Genomic DNA, 22,098 nt, shown 5'->3' on the forward strand with positions numbered 1-22,098 from the left:
GACAGAATTAACCGGATGACCTCTGCCGCACTTGATGCAAAATGCAGCAGAGTCCTGGTCCCCTTCCCAAGCAATTCCGTCCAAAAGCCATTTGACAGGCGCGGACAAGGAAGGCGTCCAGGACAGGGGGAGAAGGAGGGGCCCTAGTGGCCCAGGGTGAGGCATCAGCCCGGGTAGGTGGGGAGACTGGCCCAGCACCAGCAAGAACAGGGCTGTCAAAGCACACAGGCCTGGCCCGAGCATACACTAGCTGAATTTGCTGCGTAAGTGGCCTCTGGGGGACAGCCACCCTGGTGCAGGTTGTGGGGGCTGAACCTCACTCTGAAGGCCACCCGGGACATAAAAGGACACGACAGGGATTTGAGGAGAGAGGGCAGAGCCTCCACCCGGAGAGTCTGCCATGGGGAGGTCAGAGGGAGAGGGGACTTGAGAGAGTCCACAGGGAGGGCACAGCTGCTGAGCAGAACAGGCCAAGGGTGCCCCTTAGGCCTGCAGACACACTGGGACCACGTACAATGTTTTCATTTAATTTTTAATTTATATCCTCCTGAAACAAAACCCTGAGGCTAAGGTACATCTGCCTGAAGTTCTCGGAAACAGGAAAGTTGGCAAAGGGCACTGGGGGAGACCAGAGGCTCTGGGTTGGTTGAGTGCTGACGGCGCTGATGCCGTCGGGGGCGTTCCCAGGACAGCCATGGGGATGGCCTTCTCGCCTGGTCCCCGTGGCGAGGCACAGCGAGGAGGGGCTAACACAGGCCAGAAGGAGGTGCAGAGGCCAGAAAGAGGTGCCCCCAGACTCACAGAAGCCCTGGGGGGAGGGGGAAGGGAACGCTGCAGTCACCGGTGAACAGCAGACAGAAGGAAAGTGGCCCTAGCAGCTGGCCTCATGGGAACGTGCAAGCCAAACTCCGCTCCCCGCGCCCACCCCAGAACCCGCCTGAGCACCACTGGCAGAGGCTGCTTTCTTCTTTCCTCCCAGCACTCATATCCTGATGGCCTGAGCCGGCAAGTCCTCAGGCCCTGGATATTCCCCAAGAGACTGGAACCATCCCCAGGATCCAGATGCTGAGATGTGGGATTTGACCGGGAGTGAGGGGAAGGGATACGCCCTTCCCGAGCCTCACCTACACAAGCACTGTTGCCCCCACGTGCTTTTCTCCACATTGTGACATCGGAAAAGCTCACCCCTGGGGTCCAAAACCCAACCTTCCCCCACAAGCCCCTCTGCTCCTCCATGGCCCTGCTGGAGGCGGAGCGTGGTCTGATGGTGCCCTGGGCTGGCACGGAGAGAGCTCCACGGGGCAGGTGAGGATGCGGCCGGTCACGTCCCCCTCTCCTTCCTCCGGCTGGTCCTCTGGCTGCTGAGCTCGCCCAGCTTCTTATCCAGCCTCCTCTGTAGCTGGGCCCTCTTGGCTGGGTCCAGGGACCTGTCCTTGGTCCCACTGCCAGCATAGAGGACCCCTTCCCGGCTGATCCTCTGCCGGGCGTGGGCACGAGCCCTCTCACCGCAGCCATGGATCTGGGGAGGACACAAGAATCAGTGCTGGGCTCACAGGGGCAGGGAAGCAGACCCTGCAGCTCTGCCTGTCAAAGAGCTGGAGGGCCACCAGCGCCCCAACAGAGAGGACCACTCCTCCCCGCCATGTCGATCCTTCACCCTGCAAGCTGCTTGGCAGGAAGGGGGATGGGTGGCAGAAGCCCCCTGAGTGTACTCAGGAAATGGCACCACCCTGACTGACCACACAGCTCTGCAGTCACTTCCTGCTGCCGCCCAGCCTCCGTTTAACCCACATTACAGCTAAGACTGGTGACATCACAGCCCTGTCAACACCCTCCAGGTTGCCCCACTGCCTTCAGGACAAGCCTGACTCCTCCAGGCAGCTCACTAGGCCTTGCCCAGCCTCGACTCTAGCCATCCTGCCTCACACTTCTCCCAACTCCCTGACTGTGCCCGGGGCCTTCGGCATGTTCTAAGGGTGAACAGTCCGCCCGCCTACCCGCCATCGCCCTGTCCTCCCCAGCCCAGCTCCCACCTTCTGTCCCATAGGTCTCAGCCCCCGTGTTACTTTCTCCAGGAAGCCCACCCTGACTGCTGCATCTGGGTGGGTGTCCCTGCTGCCACTCTGGCCCTGAGTTTCCTTCCTCAGAGCACTCAGCACCTGGTACTGTATGTTGGTCTCTTGCTCATATCCCCCACCAGGCCTAGCATCCTCCAGGGCAGAGACGAGGCTGGCTCAGACCCCAGCTTCCCACAGACACCCCCACACCAGGCCCAGAGGGTTGTCACCAACCCAGGCTCAAGGAGTAAATGACACAGCAGCCAGGCCACAGCCAGCTCAGACCACATGCTGGAGCTCTGTCTGCACCTCCCCTATGCCACACGGACCAGATTAGGCCACGGACAGAACCCAGAGACACTGGGACAATTCCATCTCCCCAGAACCCCCACTGACGAGGCCGCAGCTCGGCAGGTAAGGCATCTTGTCTGCTTATGCCCTGAGGTGCTCGGAACAGACCATGCGTCAGCATCTGCTTTCCGTTTCTTAAGGTATCTGGAGCTCGCGATGAGCTAACTTTTCCATCTGAATCAAGTCTGCCCAGGGTCTGCTCCCTGGAGACAGAACCCACCACCCCTTCCCACTGTCTGACCCCCAGGAGGGGAGGCCGACATACCTCGGGCAGGTGGTGGCTGAGGCAGTAGCGGCGGCCACAGAGATGGCAGAACTGGCCCAGGGTCGTGACACTGGCTGTGCACTTGGCAAAGCCACAAGTGTTATCAGCCTTAATGGCAGCTGAAACCAGGGCTTCGAAGTCCTCCTCTGTGGGCAGCTCTATGGCTGGATGTCCTGGAGAAGACCCGTGTCACTCAGGCAAATGGAAAGACAGCAGTGCCACACCTGGCCCCTCATTTAAGGTGATTTTTATTTATTTTTTTTTTTTTGAGACAGTCTCGCTCTGTCGCCCAGGCTGGAGTCCAGTGGCACAATTTCAGCTCACTACAACCTCTTACTCCCAGGTTCAAGCAATTCTCCTGTCTCAGCCTCCCGAGCAACTGGTACTACAGGCGCACACCACCACGCCTGGCTAATTTTGTATTTTTAGTAGAGATGGGGTTGCACCATGTTGGCCAGGATGGTCTCGAACTCCTGACCTCGTGATCCGCCTGCCTCGGCCTCCCAAAGGGCTGGAATTACAGGCATGAGCCACTGAAGCGGGCCTTCATTTAAGGTTTTAAAAGCAATTCATGGCTGAGTGTGGTGGCTCACACCTGTAATTCGAACTTTTTGGGAGGCTGAGGTGGGAGGACTGCTTGAGGCTGAGAGTTCAAAACTGGCCTGGGCAACATAGTGAGACCCTGTCTCTATTAATTCTAAAAAAGAAAAATTAAAAGGCAGTTCCTGTCTCTTCCCTCTGCTACTGTGTCAGTGCCTGGGGGCTATCCTCTAGCACAAAGCAGGGCTCAGGAAAGGTCTGCGGAGTGAATCCCTCTGAGCCCCAGGCTCTGGGAGGCCCCTTTCAAAGCCAGGCGCTGTTCTTGTGCAGCTTCATCTGCAGGAACTAAATGGATCAGTGGGAGCAGGAATTCCTGCCTGGTCTTGCTGAGGAAAAAAACGGCAGTAGCAGGAGCTCCCCCGACTGACCAGGTCTACAAGCTCTGCCAGCATACGCCTGGCCAACTCCTAGTGCACGGCTGGCCAGCTCCAGCAGGGTGGGCACCACGCAGGATGCAGCAAACAGAGCAGAGCCCACCCTGGACTCTGCACGGCCCAGGGGCGAGAGTGGTTTTGTCTGAGCCGGCCCCTGTGGTTCTGAGCATTTTGCCCAGGACAACTTCCAGACAGAGTGTACCCTGTTGCTGTGCAAGACCCCACCCTCCAGGGCCACCTGTGGTTCGGGAACCCGTGATCGCCCCGTTCCGAGGGGCTCCAGGGACCGTCCACCTTTGCTCTCCCAGGCCCCTTGTGCTGCCTACTTGCTGAGCCCTGCATAGGCTCTGGGACGAGAAGGTGCCTGTGACCTGATCCCAGACCCAAGGGAGCCCAGACCGAGCTGGTAGTCGCACGACTGAAAATAAAGCTAAAATGACACAGGTGTGGCCCCGCCGGGAGGAAGCCCTTCCGTTGATGGTGGCAGGTGAGTTCCAAGTGGGGCCAGCACCCCAGTGAAGGGACGCTGCCCCATGTTCTCATTAGTTGACTTACCTTTGGCTTTTTTCTTTTTCTTTTCTGGAAGTTTCTGCTGCCCCGAGGTCTGCTGCTCCTTGCTGGAGGGCTGCCTCTGCGAGCCCCTGACCCTCTGCAGTCTCTCCAGGTGCAGCGTCCTCAGGTCTGGCTGCTCTGGGCCATGCTGCTCCCTGGGAGGCTGCTTCGTCTGCACAGGGCTAGGGGGCACCGGCTGGAGAGGGGCTGGGCTGCCAGTCCCTGCCAGGAATCCCAGGGCTGCTGGGGGTCCCGGAACTGCTGGGGGTTGTTGGGCTGGCAGGGCCCTCTTGCTCACGGTGATGAACCTCCTCTTCCCTTCCCCAGAGCTGTCGTGCCTCAGCCCGTGCTCCTCGGCTATTTGGTGGACCCGCAGCCTGTCGTGGGAATTGAGGGAAGGAGGAAACTCCAACTGCATCTTCTCACTGGCCATGAACTCCGCTATCAAGGCCTGGAAGTGGTCCATGCCGTATTGGCTCTCCACTCCCTCCGGACTGCCTCCAGTGAGACTGGGCTGAGATGGGGCTTCCGAGCCCAGAGGCTTCCCGGCCGGTTTCTTTCGGCCGCGTCTGGCAGCTGCTGCAGCTTCCTGGCCTCCCTCCTGCCGCTGGCTTCCGTTCCTGGTGGACGCAGCAGAACCCTGGGTCTTGGTGGCAGCGTGGCTGGGACCCTGGGAGCTCTCATGGGAATAGTTTTCCGGAACGATATCGTCAAGATACTCAAAGGCCGTGCGTACTTCCCCATGCTGGGTGAAATACTCCACCAGGGTCTTCAAAAATGCATGGTTGTTGACGGTACGGGAGTCACAGATGACCGCCACGTGGCGCCGGGCACGGGTGACAGCCACGTTGATCCTCCGGTCCTCAGCAAGAAAACCGACCTCACCTACAAAGGGCCAGAGGGGAGTGAGGGGCAGGTCTCAGAATAAGAAACAGAGTCAGGCTCCTATGCCCTTTTCAGTAACCACCACCAAAAGTGTGGCCCCCTGTGCCGTGGCCCACCCTCCATGCAGCTGCCCAGCCACACATGGCCCCATGATCCCACATCTGCCCTGGCATCTGACTGCAGCAGCTGACCAAGTGGGGCTCTGGGGAACCCAACTGGGTTCTGTTGCTCCTTTCCTTCTGCCTAAGCCCAGCCTCAGAGGCCGCCTGGGGTGTGGCTACAGCTGGTACCTGGGAGAAAGCACAAGAAACCTTCCAGCACCTTCCTGTCTTTTCCCCACAGCTTACAGCCAGGACTCATCTGCATTCTGCCTTCTGAGAACGTCTCACAAAACCCGTTAACTAAACCTGTTTCTGGGAACAACTCTCATCCCAAATGGAAAGCCCACAAACCACAGCGGCACAGAAACCACAGCACGACCGCCACACCCTGCAGCGCCGCGCGCTGAGGCTAAAAGACAGCTCAGGCGGGACGGGGCTCCGCCTCCTCAGCAGGGCATCCTGGCCATTCCCAGCCCACCTTGCACCCCCAGCTGCCACCCCTGCCACTTGCTCCCTGACCGCATGCCCGTGCCTCTGAGTCTCTGCAGTCTGTTCCCTCTGCTTTGCCTGATGTGAGATTACTGAGGACAGAAGCTGCTCCATGCCCACACCACCAGCAACCGGTGTGGCACCAGCAGATACCCAATATGCCCCTGAATCAATAAATTCACTTCTGTGCTGGCCCCAAAGGACTCTGACAAGGGTCCATACCTTTCCTGTTGGACCTGACGAAGGAGAGTATCACAGCCTCCTTCTCTCGGCCTTGGAAGCCATCGACAGACTTGATTTCAAGCTCAGGGTGCCTGTGTGCAAGGCTCTGTCTGAGCAGGTCCACCTGAAACACCAGCCAGATTATGGCCTCCTCACCCCCAATGCCAGTGTGCCAAGACCCTGCCCTAGCTCAGCACAGGGCCTTGTGCTGCTCAACAGCCAGGACCCAGGAAGGGAGCCTGCAGGGGCCCTGTGGGGAAAGCCTTCCCGCCCAGCCTCCTCACAGGCATGCATGCCAACACGACACCCCGTCTCTGGCATTTCAGCATTTCTGTGGGCTCATGACAGCCCTATGTGTGACGCCCACACACCAGGAAGGGGTGGCGGCCACTTCCAGAGACCCTCCCCATACTTCAGCAGGTACGTTTTTCTACAAAACAAGAAATAGATGGGAACACGACCTGAGCCAGACCAACAAGGTTCAAGGCTGAGGCTCCTGCGGGAAATGCCAGAAAAGGCCAGGCTGTTCCGCCAGGGCTGCCTGTGGAAGAGCTGGGTCCGCCCGAGGCTGCCGGGTCCACCCGGGAAATCTGGCCAGAACACGAAGCCAGTGCAGAAGACGGGGCACTGGGCAGGGCAGGTGGGGCAAGGCAGGCAGATGAACACAGAGGAGCCTCTGCCCACGTCATTTGGGCCCTGGATCCAGTCACAATGAGGTCAGCCCTAGCCCTGAACTTTTCGGTCACCATAGCTAACAAATCCTCTTTTTCTTTTAGCCTCTCGGTGTGTGAGCCCCTGCTGCTCTGTAGAGGGAGAAAAGGGGCCCCTCGCACCTGGAGGTTGTACGGTGAGACCACGGCAATGTCACGGGCTGGAACACCGGCGTCCACCAGAGCCTGGATGTGCAAACTGACGAGGCGGACTTCGCCTGGAGGGAAACAAAGGGCTGGTGGGCAGTGCAGGGCACCCTGGGCTGGCATCCACTGCTAACGTGTGTTTTGGGCACCTTTCTATCGTGGCCAGCTGGTCCTACACTGTGCCCCAAGTGGCTAACTTCCTGGAAGCTAATCATCTGTGTGCCAGGCCCCAGGACCAGCCATGCCCAGCTAACGAACTTCACATCAACAATGAAGGCCTTTTGAGTCTATGGCTGCGAATCCTGTTCAACTTGGAACTGGGGAGATAGTGGTGTCGGCTGAGCAAGGCATTTTCCCATCGCCAGGCCAGCCAGGTGGAGCTGGGACACCATTCAGGGAGGGCCATGAAATGCTCTCAGGCGCACCTCGCCCAGTAGCGGCCTGCTCACCCTGAGAACATGCTGCTGCTCAGTCTCTTGGAGCGTAGAGCTCCAAACCTTTCATGTCATCAGTAACTCTCTCAGCTCCTCCAGAATTGGGCAATTTAAGCGCCTTTTATTTTTAAAGAGCTTGAGGTATGTTTAAACAAAAAAGCTGGCCATCTCCGAGCAAGCTCACCAGGGTTCCCTTTGGACTGTTCGTCCTCCTCTTCCAGCTCGAACAGCCCGCAGCCTGCGGTGTCCACCAGGAGCAGGGGCACACCCGTCTCCTCCGTGGCAGCCACACCTGGGAGGTCCCTGGCACACAGGCAGAGGGAGCACATCAGGGGAACCACAGCACAGCACTGAGGCTCCACCTGGCAGAACCGACCCTCCCATGAGGAAAAGGCTAAGGCAGGGGAGGACGATGAGCACATCAGGGCATCAGGTGGGAGGGAGTGGGCCCGACCCAGCTCTCCAGGGCAAGGCCATGCTCTCTTCCAAAAAGCTAGCCTCAGAGTCAACTTTCATGCGGAAAGCTTCACTTTAGCTTGCTGCGTAGAAACAGGTGACGCACAGGATTAGCCAGGGGAGAAGGATGGGGCAGGGGTTGGGGCCGAGCTACTCACCTCAAGAGGTGCCCCGCCACGGAAGGGTGGGCTGTGAGCTGCCCGAGGTACATGGCCTCCGAGGCCCAGCGCATGATGGCCTGGTGCATACGGTACTGCACAGTCAGTGTCCGCACTACCCTCACGCCGTACTCATCGGCCAGGCGCTCCATCAGGCTGAGCGACAGTCCCTCTAGCGCAGCCCTGCGCCCAAGAGGGAGAAACAGGGAAGGCAAGCCTGAGTCCCAGAGTCCAGGCCCCAAATCTCAGGACCCGACTCTCCCCTGGGTTCTGACCCAGAAGTCACCAGTGGGTGGGGTCGGCTGAATTACGGCCCCAACGGTACTTAACATCCAGTCGCCAAGACCTGTGAATGTTTCCTGACAACAGGGACGCTGCAGCTGAGAAGAAGCTAAGGACGCTGGGATGGGGAGGAGACCTAGATGACCTGGGTGAGAACCCAAGGCTCTTATAAGAGGGGCACAGGAGGGTCAGAGTCAGAGAAGGCACTCCTGGGAGAGACGTGAAGACACTACGTGGCTGGCTTTGTGGACGGAGGAAAGGACAAGTGAAGAAACAGCCTCCAGGACTGGAAAACACCAGGACATGGATTTTCCCCTGGACCCTGGTTCCAGAAGAACCGACCCTACCGACACCTCGACTGCGACCGTGTGAGACTGATTTTGGACACTGACCTCCAGAACTGTTGTTTGCTCAGTCTGCTGTTTTCAGCCACTAAGCCTGTGCTCATTTGTCACAGCCACAATAGAGAATGGACACTCCAACGTGCTCCAGCTGTGAGCAGTCCACTCCCACCAAGAACGGCTGCCCCCGCTGGCACTGCCCAGGCGCCAGGCACTGCTGGGTGCACCAGGTGTGGACTCAATCCCTTCATCCTGGTAACAACCTCATGAGGTGGCTACTGTTACGATTCCCATGTTACATGCAAGTAGGGCGTGACAGAGAGGGAAGCCGCCAGCCCATAGCTGCCCCACTAGCGAGCTGTAGAGCCGGGACCTGCCCGGGCCGCCTGGTGCCAGAGCCCACCATCTGCACCACTACGGCTCACCAACCCCACCAAAACCCTAGGGCAGTGCCCAGCTCCAGTCCAGAGACCCTCCCTCTGGAAACTTACAAGACCTCTGTGATCAACCCATTTTTCATAAAGATCTCTACTAAATATAATTAATGCCAACAGAGCGAGGACAGGAAGTGATGATCAGCACCAACTGCAAACCAAACCCAAAACCCAGCACAACGCCACCCAACGTTCCCCCGAAACCATCCTACTCTCTCCAGGGACACAATGGGGTCCCTGCCCCAGGGCACAGTTCCAAACTTCCTCCACCCAAAGGCTTTCCAGAGGACCAAGCCCTCCTTTAGGGACATCTCGAGAACCTCTCCCTGGAAGCCCCACTGAGGAAGCATACTCCCACGCCTGTCCTCCCTGCTCCTAGGCAGGTTCTGATGGCAGAGGGTGCTGTCATCCTGCCAGCTGCAGCAGGGAAACGCGGCTGTGGCTGCACACTCCATGGAGACAGTGGGAGCCCTGCCCCTTCTGAGTTTGGGCAGGAGCTCTCCCAGCAGAAATTGCAGCTGCAACCCAGGCCCCTGCCCCAGGAGGGTGGGGCTACGCCGCCCAAACTGCAGCTGTAGATCCAAGCCTTCCTGTACTCTGGGGTGAGCCAGGAACAGCCAGGATCTGCCCTCCCGGGTGTAGCGGCAGCCGCCAGACCTGTGGCTGCAGACCTGGGCCTCCAGCTCCATGAAGCAGGCAGGAGCCAGGAACATGAGGGAGCCCTGCCTCCTCCGAGCTGTGGGGGCAGGAGCTCCTGGGTGCAGCCATGGCTGCCCTCCCACTCTGCAGCTTGCACCCTCAGGCTCCCCAGGAAGGACCTCCCCACCGTCCCTGCAGGCTGAGGGGTGTCTGCTCCCACTACCTGGCCTCTCTTGGCTCCCAGCACCCATTCCGATCTCAGAGCTGGGTTGCTGCCAAGCCCTGAGACCATAAATGGCAGCAGGAGACAGATGGAGTCTCGGGTAGAAGCAGGCGGTGGAAGGCCAGGAGGGCCTGAAGGATGGGGGCCGGGCTGCCAGTCCTGCAGACCAGAGTGGGGACTCCTGGTGCCTCTTCCAGGCCTGCCCATGGCCACCCACCCATGGCCACCCATGGGCCAACTGGCACACACTTCCTTCACTCTGAGATCTATAAAAGCCCAGGGCTTAGCCAGAGAAGGCGAGAAGACGGTCCAAGGATGGAGAAGGCAGAGACATGAGAGCTTCAGAGACCTGCAGAGACGTCTAGATGACTTGCCTACAGAGAGTAGCCGCCGTTCTAACACTAAATAACTCTCTTCACCCTTCACTTGTCTGCGGACCTCATTTTTCCTGGATGCAAGACAAGAACTGGGACAAAGGTGCTGCAGCCACAGAGGTTTCTAGCCAGAAAAATCGACACCCGAGATCCCGCAAGATTTCCACTCCAGATCCTGATGTTTCTCCCCCAGGACATCCTTTCAGAGCGCCTTCCCCAGCACTCCCCTTTGTCCCGCCGTCTTCGTCTCCCACATCTTCCTCCCAAAGCGCCCTCTCAAGTACTGTTTTGACACCTCTCTCTCTGAGGCACCCTGGCCTACATACCCCTGACTCCTGGGCTGCCCACTCGCCTTTGATGAGATTCTACTCAACAGGCTTTCTGTGTATCTTTTTCTGGTCCTCAGAAAACGAGAGTTTGTAGCTTCTACACACTCACGCTGAAATAGAGAAGTGTTTCAAATGGCAACAGAAATCAGAAGAAACCAATCTCCTGGTGGAAGTGAGGGCCAGAATGCAGGCATCTCGAAGCGTTTCACTCCTCAGGGATAACTTTCTGAACAGCGACTTGTTCAAAGACAGCCCACGTGCCAGGCCCTGTTCACAGGCCTCGTGTAAGGACAATCAAGGAATACCCCGCAGAGGTTCATGGGGAGGGAGGGCACACCCACCACACCCAGGCAGGAGCGGTCCAGGCAGAGGGGCCAGCGAGGCCTGTGTGGCTGGAGCAGTGAGCGCAGGGTAGTAGGGAAGAGGTGAGGGAGGGACCGGGGGTGGGCGGCACTTCCTCCAGCAGGACAGCCCAGGCCAGGCCACTGCATCAGGGCTCAGGTGTCTCCGCAGGGCAGAATCGTGGTTTGCTGCGTCTCTGCCCAGTGCCCACATCCAGGGATGTGTCTACAGATTGAAGACTTAAGAACCCACCTGCACTGTGACCTAATCCACCCAGAGGCCAGTTAGCCCAGCCCACGGAGAACCCATGGCTCTCACGCAACTCTACCATCAAACCTGCCTGGTTCATGAGGGGACATTCAACTCAACAAGCAGGGACACAGCACCAGAAACGTGCCAGGCCCTGTGTCCAGGTCTGAGGCTATGGAGGTAAAGGGGATGTGACCCCACCCTCAGGGAGCGCACGATCTCACAGATGAATAGATGCAGCAAGGTGGGGTGGGAGCTGTGCGAGAAATGTTTGGAGGAGGCACCGCAGGGGCTCCTGGTGAGCCCAGAAGGTCGACATCAAGGGTGGCAGGCGGGGCAGAGAAAGGCACCTCCGGCAAAGGGGGCTGACCTGTGAGAGACGGTGGTCGGGGGCAGCTGCTTGTGGTCGCCCGCCAGGATGCACTTTCCGGCCTGCAGCAGGGGGATCCAGCAGCCGGCCTCCAGGGCCTGCGCGCACTCGTCAATGACCACCATGTCGAAGTGGCCCTCGGGCAGCAGCTTCAGGGGGCCGTCGGCAGATGCACCTGGTGGAAACAGGGAGCCTCAGGTCTCCAGGGGCATGGCTGCTTCCCAACGGCCGCAGCCACGCTGGAGGACACACCACCAAGCCGGGGGCTTCATAATCTAGGCTTGCATTACAACTATGTGGGATGAATTTGTATCTTATAATAAAAACTTGGCCAGGACATTTTAAAACTCACAGTTCCAGCTCACCTGCATTGTAAGCAGTGAGTCCTCTGGCCACAGGCCACTCGATGACTTTCAATCGGCAAAATTAATCACCCCTTTGGGGCTGTGACCCCAAGCCCAAGGGATGCTGTCTTAGTTCTAAATATTGCAACTCAATTTTATTTTCTAAATGTAGAAAGTGACTTTCTTGGACATATAGAACAATCAACTGCAGAGCACTCACTCAGAACAAAACCTCCATGTATTTGGCAATACAAACCCACTACAGCAGCTTTTCCTTCCTGGGACACGGAGCAGCAGAGTGCACAGTTGAGGCTCTGAGCAAGACTCGGGCCCCACACCAATTCCAGCAAACAGCAGGGGCCTCAGGCGAGCCTCTCACTCCCGAGCCAGTTTCCTTATCCACAAACACAGACAACACCTACATCTCGTTCGACTGCTACGACGGCAGGTGATACCATACACAAAGTGCCTGGCGTAAGAAGGCAGGTTTCCATAACTGTGATCAGTGTTAGTTCCCATGCTTTCTGCCTTCCGTGAGTGAATTATGCTAATGATATGTTCATAAAGTCATGATGAAGACATACATTGAGAAATTTCCCAGGATTGACTCTTCAGAGATGGCTAGAAAAAGGACCAAGAGAGGAGACAGAACTTGGCCGGGCTTTGGATAATTAAGAGACACGTTTAGTCACAGATGTGACTTCACAGTACAGAGAGAAACCAGACTTCGTGATGGGCAAGCACTTCCAGGAACTCACTCTAGTTCCCCAACAACCAGGAGGGAAGAGAAAGAACACAAAGGCCATAAGCTGACCTTGCGGGGGTCGGGGGGTGCCTCCTGATTCCAGCGAGTGCTCTCCTTGAAGCCAGAGAAGGATGTCAGCAAAGAGACTCTCACCAACTCTGAGAATTCTCTCCTCCACGAAAGCAAGACACTGGCAAATGGTCAGAATCAACTTTCTCAGAACTCTGGAAACTCGCCAAAGGCTTGCAGCAATCAGGGAAAGTGTTCATTCCAGAAAAGCGTCTGAATCCCCATCAGCATGGGAGCTCTGTAGCACTCAAACCTGCTGTATTCCCAGCCATCCCTCCCCATCCTATGGCAGCCCTGAAACCCTCAGCCTGAAGTTAGGGTGGAAACCAGCACCTGGCAGCCCCGGGATGCAGAACAGGCCTGGCATTCCACAAAGCCCCAATTCAGACATTGTGCTTATCTCATCTGTCCCTGGGAGTCCTCTGGTAGACCACTCTCAAAAGACTTTCTCTGAGCTCACACAGTGCAAACAGCCTTTTCCCTGGTGGTGGTTGTCAAAAACAATCAGAAGTAACTGTCGAACATCACAGCTTTGTAAGACAGGGAATAATGGTTGGAGCAAATGACAGGATAATCAAACAAAGCTTTAAGCTGGAGAATGAGATGCCTCAGGCGGCTTTGAAAAAATCCAACATATTCCTGGGAATCTAGAAGGCCACACACATGCACAGGGCCCAGAAAAGACCTGGGGACGTCATCAGTTCTCACCTGTGGCTCAGCTCAAGGCACTGCCCACACAGGAAGTGAAAGATGAGAGTCACAAACAGCCTGGCTCTGTGTTGAAGGTGTGTCCAAGCACACACACAGAGCTGCAAAGAATGGGGCATTTATGGTTCCAGGAGTTCAGGGAGATTTCTGTCTAATCACTAGCTGGCCACTAAGCTATATTAGACTTTAGTGGCCACAGAAGACAAAAAATACAGACTTTACAGAATGAGTCCAGAAAAATCACTAAACAAACAACAAGTGGAAGCAACAACGAACTCTGGAGTGGGAAGAGAACCTGACTTCCAGAGTTGCCACAGTCTATCATTTAAAATGATCCATTTTCAACAAAAAACTACAAGGCACGTGGAGAGTCATGAAAATATGGCCAACATACAAGGGAAAAAAGGCAATCAACAGATACTTGAGGCCAGGAGCAGTGGCTAATGCCTGTAATCCCAGCACTCTGGAAGCCAAGGTGGGTGGATCACCTGAGTCAGGAGTTCGAGACCAGCCTGGCCAACATGGTGAAACCAGGTCTCTACTAAAAATACAAAAATTAGCTGTGTGTGGTGGTGGGCACTGGTAATCCCAGCTACTCAGGAGGCTAAGGCAGGAGAATCACTTGAACCTGGGAGGCAGAGGTTGTAGCAGGCTGAGATTGCGCCATTGCACTCCAGCCTGAGCAGCAGAGCAAGACTCCAACTCCAAAAATAAATAAATAAATAAATAAACAAGATATTTGAGAAAGCCTAGATGCTGATCTTACTAGACAAAGACTTGAAATATCAGCGATTCTAAGTATGGTCAAACAGCAAAAGGAAACCAAGTCTAAAGAAATGAAGTGTGAGAATGTCTCCCCAAATAAGAGAACATCAACAAAGAAACGAAATAATTTTTTACAAACCGCCACACAGAGGTCAGCGTGGTGGCTCATGCCTGTAATCCCAGCACTTTGGGAGGCTGAGGCAGGCAGATCACGAGGTCAAGAGATCAAGACCATTCTGGCCAATAGGGTGAAACCCCATCTCTACTAAAAATACAAAAATTAGCTGGGCATGGTGGCACGCACCTGTAGTCCCAGCTATTTGGGAGGTAAGGCAGGATGATCTCTTGAAGCTGGGAAGCAGAGGTTGTAGTGAGCCAAGATTGCGCCACTGCACTCCAGCCTGGTAGCAGAGCGAGACTCCATCTCAAAAAACAAAACTACCACACAGAAATTCTGGAGTTGAAAAGTACAATAACTGAAATTCACTAGAAGGACTCAATAGCAGAGAATGATCAGCAAACTTGAAGAAAGGTCCATTGAGAAGATCCAGTCTAAGGATTAGAAAGAAAAAAACGCAGGAAAAGGAACAGAGCTTCAGAGACCTACAGGGCACCATCAAGTGGATAACTGATTCATAACGGGAGTTCTAGGAGGGGACAGTAGAGTAAGGGCAGAAATACCTGAAAAAATAGTGGCTGAAAACTCCCCAAATTTGAAGAAAAACATGGATTTAAACATCCAAGAAGCTCCACAAACTCCATGTAATTTACTCACAGAGATTAACACCTAAACATCATAATCACACACTCAAAAGACAAAAGAGAAATGCTCGAAAGCAGCAATAGCGTAGCAACTTGTCACATATAAGGAGCCCTCAATGAGATCAGTATCTGCTTTCTCATCAGAAACCATGCAGGCAGTGTAATGACACATTCAAAGAGCTGAAAGACTGTCAACCAAGAATTCTACACCCTGCAAGACTATCCTTTAAAAATGAAGGAGAAACTAAGACCTGTCCAGATAAAGATGAGCTTAGAGAATATGTCACTAGCAAACCTGCTCTTCAAAAAATACCAAACAGAGTCCTTTGGAAACAGTAACTCAAAACTACATGAAGAAATACAGGCAACTACCTGGGTAAATATAAAAGACACCATAAACGTATTTTCTGCTTGTGATTCTTTTTTTTTCTCCCATCTGATTTAAAACAGAACAGGATAAAGCAATAACTATAAAGCCAATCAGAACCTAGCCAGGCGTGGTGGCTCACTCCTATAATCCCAGCACTTTGGGAGGCCAAGGTGGGTGGATTACTTGAGGTCAGGAGTTCGAGACCAGCCTGGCCAACATGGTAAAATCCTGTCTCTACTAAAAACACAAAAACAATTACCTGGGCATGGTGGCATGTGCCTGCAATCAGCTACTCAGGAGGCTGAGGCCTGAGAATCACTTGAACCTGGGAGGCAGAGGCTGCAGTGAACCAAGATTGTGCCACTGCACTCCAGCCTGGGCAACACAGTGAGACACTGTCTCAAAAAAATAAAAAAAATAAAAAAGAACTTGGATTCTGTTTCTTAGAGCAGCCCACCAGCTGAAAGGTTATGACAGACAGACTTGAAGGCAAGGGTGTCCAATCTTTTGGCCTCTAAAGGCCACATTAGAAGAACTGTCTTGGATCACACATAAAATACACTAACATTAAAAATAGCTGATGAGCTTACACACAGACACACCTTAAGAAAGTTTACAAATTTGTGTTGGGGCACATTCAAAGCATCCTGCGCTACAGGCAGCCTGCAGGCCCTGGGTTGGACAAGCTTGCTCTAAGGTACGCCCCAGGATCCTGGCCACTGGTGTCCACATCTTAAATAATCCCTTCCCCTCGATTGTGGGTGGGGCCTGAGACTTGCTTCTAACCCACAGAATAGGGCAAAGGTGATGAGATGTGACATCCTCGATAACATTACATAAAATGATAAACCAATATGTTAGGAGACTGTGTCTCTTGCTAGCTTTCAGGAAGGAAGCAGCCATGTCGGCAAGGCAGCTAAGAGCAGCCCCACCCAACACCCAGCAAGAACCCACAGTGAACTGAAAGCTGCCAACAACCACATGAGAAACTGTAGAATAATAAACGTGGGTTGCTTTCAGCTGTGAAACTTGTGGTACTGTTATCATGCAGCAACAACACAGAGGTCTCACAAACACAACAGAATTCCTAAACCCCAAAATGGAGGTTGACAAGATTCCCACAACAGTCACCGGGTAAGCAGCTCTGTTACCAGGAGCACTCTCTCACAGCTACAAGAGAGAACGGGCATCCTCCACCTACGCCCAAGATAGAATAGCAGGGACTGCATTTATTCTCCCATCGGAAATAACACCCACCGATCCAGTTATTTAAGATTTTTTTAAAATAACTGAAACCACATTTTTCAGGACTGTAGACAACAGGTAACAAAGAAAAGTAACTCTTGGCCGGGCGCGGTGGCTCAAGCCTGTAATCCCAGCACTTTGGGAGGCCGAGGCGGGTGGATCACTAGGTCAAGAGATCGAGACCATCCTGGTCAACATGGTGAAACCCCGTCTCTACTAATACAAAAAATTAGCTGGGCATGGTGGCGCGTGCCTGTAATCCCAGCTACTCAGGAGGCTGAGGCAGGAGAATTGCCTGACCCCGGGAGGCGGAGGTTGCGGTGAGCCGAGATCGCGCCATTGCACTCCAGCCTGGGTAACGAGCGAAACTCCGTCTCAAAAAAAAAAAAAAAAAAAAAAAAAAAGAAAAGTAACTCTTGAGTAATGAGAGACAAAGGAGGTAAGCCCTGGGGTTGCCCGAGCTTTCAGCCTTGAGAGTTTCCAGGAGGGAGTACAGAGAAGGGGCAGCCAGGTGGAGCCTAGAAGCCTCCCTGATTTGAGAAGACAAGGCTAAGAATCCCTGGAGTTCAATGCAGGCAGCATTTCCAGGATGAAAGGCCAAAGAGACTGCTACACAGAGAGAAAACCCTACAGATCTGTAGAGGAGGCCCGTGAGTACATGATTAGCACACGCTCATGAGAACTCTACTCCAGGCCTGTGATCAGCACACGCTCATGAGAACTCTACTCCAGGCCTGTAATTAGCACACGCTCATGAGAACTCTACTCCAGGCCTGTAATTAGCACACGCTCATGAGAACTCTACTCCAGGCCTGTGATCAGCACAGGCTCATGAGAACTCTACTCCAGGCCTGTGATCAGCACACGCTCATGAGAACTCTACTCCAGGCCTGTGATCAGCACACGCTCATGAGAACACTACTCCAGGCCTGTGATCAGCACACGCTCATGAGAACACTACTCCAGGCCTGTGATCAGCACACGCTTATGAGAACAATACTCCAGGCCTGTGATCAGCACACGCTCATGAGAACACTACTCCAGGCCTGTGATCAGCACACGCTCATGAGAACACTACTCCAGGCCTGTGATCAGCACACGCTTATGAGAACAATACTCCAGGCCTGTGATCAGCACCCGCTCATGAGAACAATACTCCAGGCCTGTGATCAGCACACGCTCATGAGAACTCTACTCCAGGTCTGTGATCAGCACACGCTCATGAGAACACTACTCCAGGCCTGTGATCAGCACACGCTCATGAGAACACTACTGAGGCCTGTGATCAGCACACGCTTATGAGAATACTACTGAGGCCTGTGATCAGCACACACTCATGAGAACTCTACTCCAGGCCTGTGATCAGCACACGCTCATGAGAACAATACTCCAGGCCTGTGATCAGCACCCGCTCATGAGAACAATACTCCAGGCCTGTGATCAGCACCCGCTCATGAGAACTCTACTCCAGGCCTGTGATCAGCACACGCTCATGAGAACTCTACTCCAGGCCTGTGATCAGCACACACTCATGAGAACTCTACTCCAGGCCTGTGATCAGCACACGCTCATGAGAACACTACTCCAGGCCTGTGATCAGCACACGCTCATGAGAACACTACTCCAGGCCTGTGATCAGCACACGCTCATGAGAACACTACTCCAGGCCTGTGATCAGCACACGCTCATGAGAACACTACTCCAGGCCTGTGATCAGCACACGCTCATGAGAACTCTACTCCAGGCCTGTGATCAGCACACGCTCATGAGAACTCTACTCCAGGCCTGTGATCAGCACACGCTCATGAGAACTCTACTCCAGGCCTGTGATCAGCACACGCTCATGAGAACACTACTCCAGGCCTGTGATCAGCACACGCTCATGAGAACTCTACTCCAGGCCTGTGATCAGCACACGCTCATGAGAACTCTACTCCAGGCCTGTGATCAGCACACGCTCATGAGGACACTACTCCAGGCCTGTGATCAGCACACGCTCATGAGAACACTACTGAGGTCTGTGATCAGCACACGCTTATGAGAATACTACTGAGGCCTGTGATCAGCACACACTCATGAGAACTCTACTCCAGGCCTGTGATCAGCACACGCTTATGAGAACACTACTCCTGGCCTGTGATCAGCACACGCTCATGAGAACTCTACTCCAGGCCTGTGATCAGCACACGCTTATGAGAACACTACTCCAGGCCTGGGAAATAACCATCCAAAGCAATTAGAGAAAAGTGCCCAGTGCTCACACAATACCGGGAATAGTACCCAATCCCATCAGTCAAACTAGAAAACCTCATGATGCAAGGCGCACTGGGTAGAAAGCTCAAAGGGTCTTACCTCAGTACGGGGTAATATTAACCCTAGACTCAGCACTGATCCAGACCCTAACAAATCTCAAAAGTGAGACTCAAAAGGATTAAACTGTTTAGAGGTAAATTTACTGCTTCCCAGAACCAAATGCAAGAATATTATAGGAGGCTGGGTGCAGTGGCTTACGCCTGTAACCCCAGCACTTTGGGAGACTGAGGCAGGCAGATCACTTGAGGTCAGGAAGTGGAGACCAGCCTGGTCAACATGGTGAAACTCCGTCTCTAGTAAAAATACAAAAATTGGCCGGGCGCAGTGGCTCACACCTGTAATTCCAGCACTTTGGGAGGCCGAGGCGGGCGGATCATGAGGTCAAGACCACCCTGGCCAACATACTGAAACCCTGCCTCTACTAAAAAATACAAAAATTAGCTGGGCATGGTGGCGTGCGCCTGTAGTCCCAGCTACTCAGGAGGCTGAGGCAGGAGAATTGTTTGAACCCAGGAGGCGGAGATTGAAGTGAGCGGAGCTTGCGCCACTGCACTCCAGTCTGGTGGCTGGCGACAGAGCAAGACTCTGTCTTAAGAAAAAAAAAAAAAAAAAAAAAAAATTAGCCGGGCATGGTGGTGAGTGCCTGCAGTCCCAGCTACTCAGGAGACTGAGTCAAGAGAATCGCTTGAATCCAGGAGGCAGAGGTTGCCGTGAGCCAAGATCACACCACTGCACTCCAGTCTGGGTGACAGAGCAAGACCCTGTCTCAAAAAAAAAAAAAAAAAAAAAAAATTACAGGAATACAAAACTATTCAATATTCAGCATGCAACAACATAAAACCCCCAATGTCTGGTATCCAAACAAACATCAGCAGGCGCACAAAGAAGTAGGAAAACACAACCACACGCGGGGAACAGTTCGTCGAGACCACAAATGACATAGATGATAGAAAGAATAGTCCAGAACATTAAAAAGAGTTACAGTTGTATTCCAAATGTTCAAAAAATTAAATAAGGACATCAAAGATATAAAAAGACTCAAATCTTATTTCCGGATGTCAGATGAAAGTTATACTGGATGGGACAGATGTTAGATAAGGCATGAAGGAAGGAAATTAGTGAACTCGGAAACAGCAGCCAGCACGTATAAAGGTTCAGCTGTGCAAGATGAATTCCACAGATCCGCTGTGCAGCAAGGTGTCATTAGTTAACAATATTGTATTGTACACTTAAACATTTCAGAGGGTAGATCTCATACTGTGTCCTCACCACGATTCTAAAAAACATGAAGCAAACTGCACCAGGGCAAATCCTGATCAAATTGCTTAAAACCAGTGATAAAGAAAAAAATGTGGGGTTTTTTTTTCTTTTTCTTTTTATGACAGAGTCTGGCTCTGTTGCCCAGGCTGGAGTGCAGTGGTGTGATCTCAGTTCACTGCAATCTCCACCTCCCAGGTTCAAGTGATTACTCCTGCCTCAGCCTCCAGAAGAGCCTGGGATTACAGGTACCCTCCACCATGCCCAGCTAATTTTTTTGTATTTTTAGTAGAGAGGGGTTTCACCATGTTGGCCAGACTAGTCTTGGACTCCTGACCTCAGGGGATCTGCTCACCTCAGCCTCCCAAAGTGCTGAGATTACAGGCGTGAGCCACCGCACCTGGCCAAAAAAAAATCTTAAAACATTAGAAAAAAGACACATTAGATACAAAGGAACAAAGATAAGAATGATAGATTTCTCTTCAGAAATATGCAGATGACAGCAGAACAACATTTTTAAAATACTGCGAGGAAAAAAAGTGTTAATCTAGAATTCTCACCCAGCAAAAATATCTTTCAAAACTGCAGGTGAAATCAAGTTATTTTCAGACATACAAAAGCTATTAGAATTCATCACCAGCTGACCCACACTACAAGAAATGATAACGGACATCTTTCAGGTAGAAGGAAATGATACTGCATGGAAATACGGGTGCAATGGCCCACACCTGTAATCCCAGCAACTCAGGAGGTCAACATGGGAGGACTCCTTGAGGCCACAAATTTAAGGTTACAGTGAACTCTGACTGTACCACTATACTCCAGCCTAGGTGAGAGAATGGGACTTTGTCTCTTAAAACTAAAAAGAAGGCTGAACAACATGGCTGAACCTTGAGGGCATAATGGTCAATAAAACCAGCTAGTCACAAAAAGACAAATGCTGCATGGTTCCACTTACTTGAGGTATCTAAAATAATTAAACTCTTAGAAGCAGAAAGTGGACTGGGGACTGCCAGGACCTGGGGACAGGGAAAAAGGGAATCGATGTTCAACGGATACAGAGTTTCAGGTTGGCGAGATGCAAATGTCCTAGAGACGTGCTGCACAACAACAGGCATGCAATTAATGCTGCCATACTACAGACTTAAAAACAGTTACGGTGGTAAATATCATGTTACATGTTTTTGACCATAATGAAAACAAATTTTATTGTTTTTCAGCTGAAATGCTAAAATGATTAATATCAAAGTAGATTTCAAAAAAAGAATATTACCAGAGATAAAGAAGGTCATTTCATAATGATAAACTGGTTAACTAATCAAGAAAACAGCCCAGTCCACATTTATGACCCTAACAAAAGAGTTTCCAAAGATACGAAGCAAAAACCAATAGGACTGTAGGGAAAAACAAACATGTCCAGTTAGAATCACAGGTTTCAACATCCCTCTCTCAATAGAGCAGACCTGAACCACACTACAAACCATCGTGATCTGATTACTTACAGAACACCCGACAACATCAGAACATACATTCTTTCAAGTGTGCATGGAACACCCACCAAGACAGAGACCAGATTCTGGACGATAAAGAAAGTCTCAATGAACTGATCCAAGTCATGAGGGCATGTCCTCTGACCACAGGGAATTAAATTAGAAATCAACAACAGAAAGTAAGCCAGGTGCAGTGGCACATGCCAGTAGCCCCAGCTCCTCAGAAGGCTGAGTTGGAAGGATCACTTGAGCCCAGAAGTTCGAGTCCAGCCTCGGGAACATAATGAGATCCCTTACGCAACAGGGACAGGGACAGGCAGGGAGGGACGGGAGAGAAGGGAAGAGAGAAAAAGAAATTAACAACAGAAAGATATCTGGAAAATTCCCAACTATTTGGAAACTATGTAACACTTCTAAAAAAATCAAAAGGCAAATGAGATAGCATTTTGAAATGAATGAAACGTATCAGAATTTGTGGGATGCCACAAAGGCAGTACATAGGGAGACATTTATGGAGCTAAATGCCTATATTAGAAAAAAAGTCAAGTCTCAAATCAATGATCTCAGCTTCTACATTAAGAAGTTTGAAAAAGAACAAGCCCAAGAAAACAGAAAACAATAAAGATCAATGTGGAAATAAATGGAA

General features: G+C 52.7%; 1 protein-coding gene across 1 annotated transcript in view; it reads right to left on the minus strand.

Moving 5' to 3' along the window:
* Positions 1-511: 511 nt before the first annotated feature.
* Positions 512-22,098, minus strand: part of IGHMBP2 (immunoglobulin mu DNA binding protein 2) — a 35,931-nt gene continuing 14,344 nt past the window's right edge. Inside the window, exons 8-15 of the mRNA XM_012452978.3 lie at positions 11,385-11,559; positions 7,802-7,984; positions 7,372-7,490; positions 6,730-6,824; positions 5,897-6,020; positions 4,203-5,084; positions 2,674-2,846; positions 512-1,519 (exon numbers count right to left, since the gene is read on the minus strand). Coding sequence (XP_012308401.1) covers positions 1,322-1,519; positions 2,674-2,846; positions 4,203-5,084; positions 5,897-6,020; positions 6,730-6,824; positions 7,372-7,490; positions 7,802-7,984; positions 11,385-11,559 — 1,949 coding nt within the window. The 3' untranslated portion in view covers positions 512-1,321. The remainder of the gene's footprint in view (positions 1,520-2,673; positions 2,847-4,202; positions 5,085-5,896; positions 6,021-6,729; positions 6,825-7,371; positions 7,491-7,801; positions 7,985-11,384; positions 11,560-22,098) is intronic.

The sequence above is a fragment of the Aotus nancymaae genome, unplaced genomic scaffold (assembly GCF_030222135.1).
Source record: "Aotus nancymaae isolate 86718 unplaced genomic scaffold, 86718_ANA_hifiasm-v0.15.2.pri h1tg000059l, whole genome shotgun sequence".
Lineage (NCBI taxonomy): Eukaryota > Metazoa > Chordata > Mammalia > Primates > Aotidae > Aotus > Aotus nancymaae.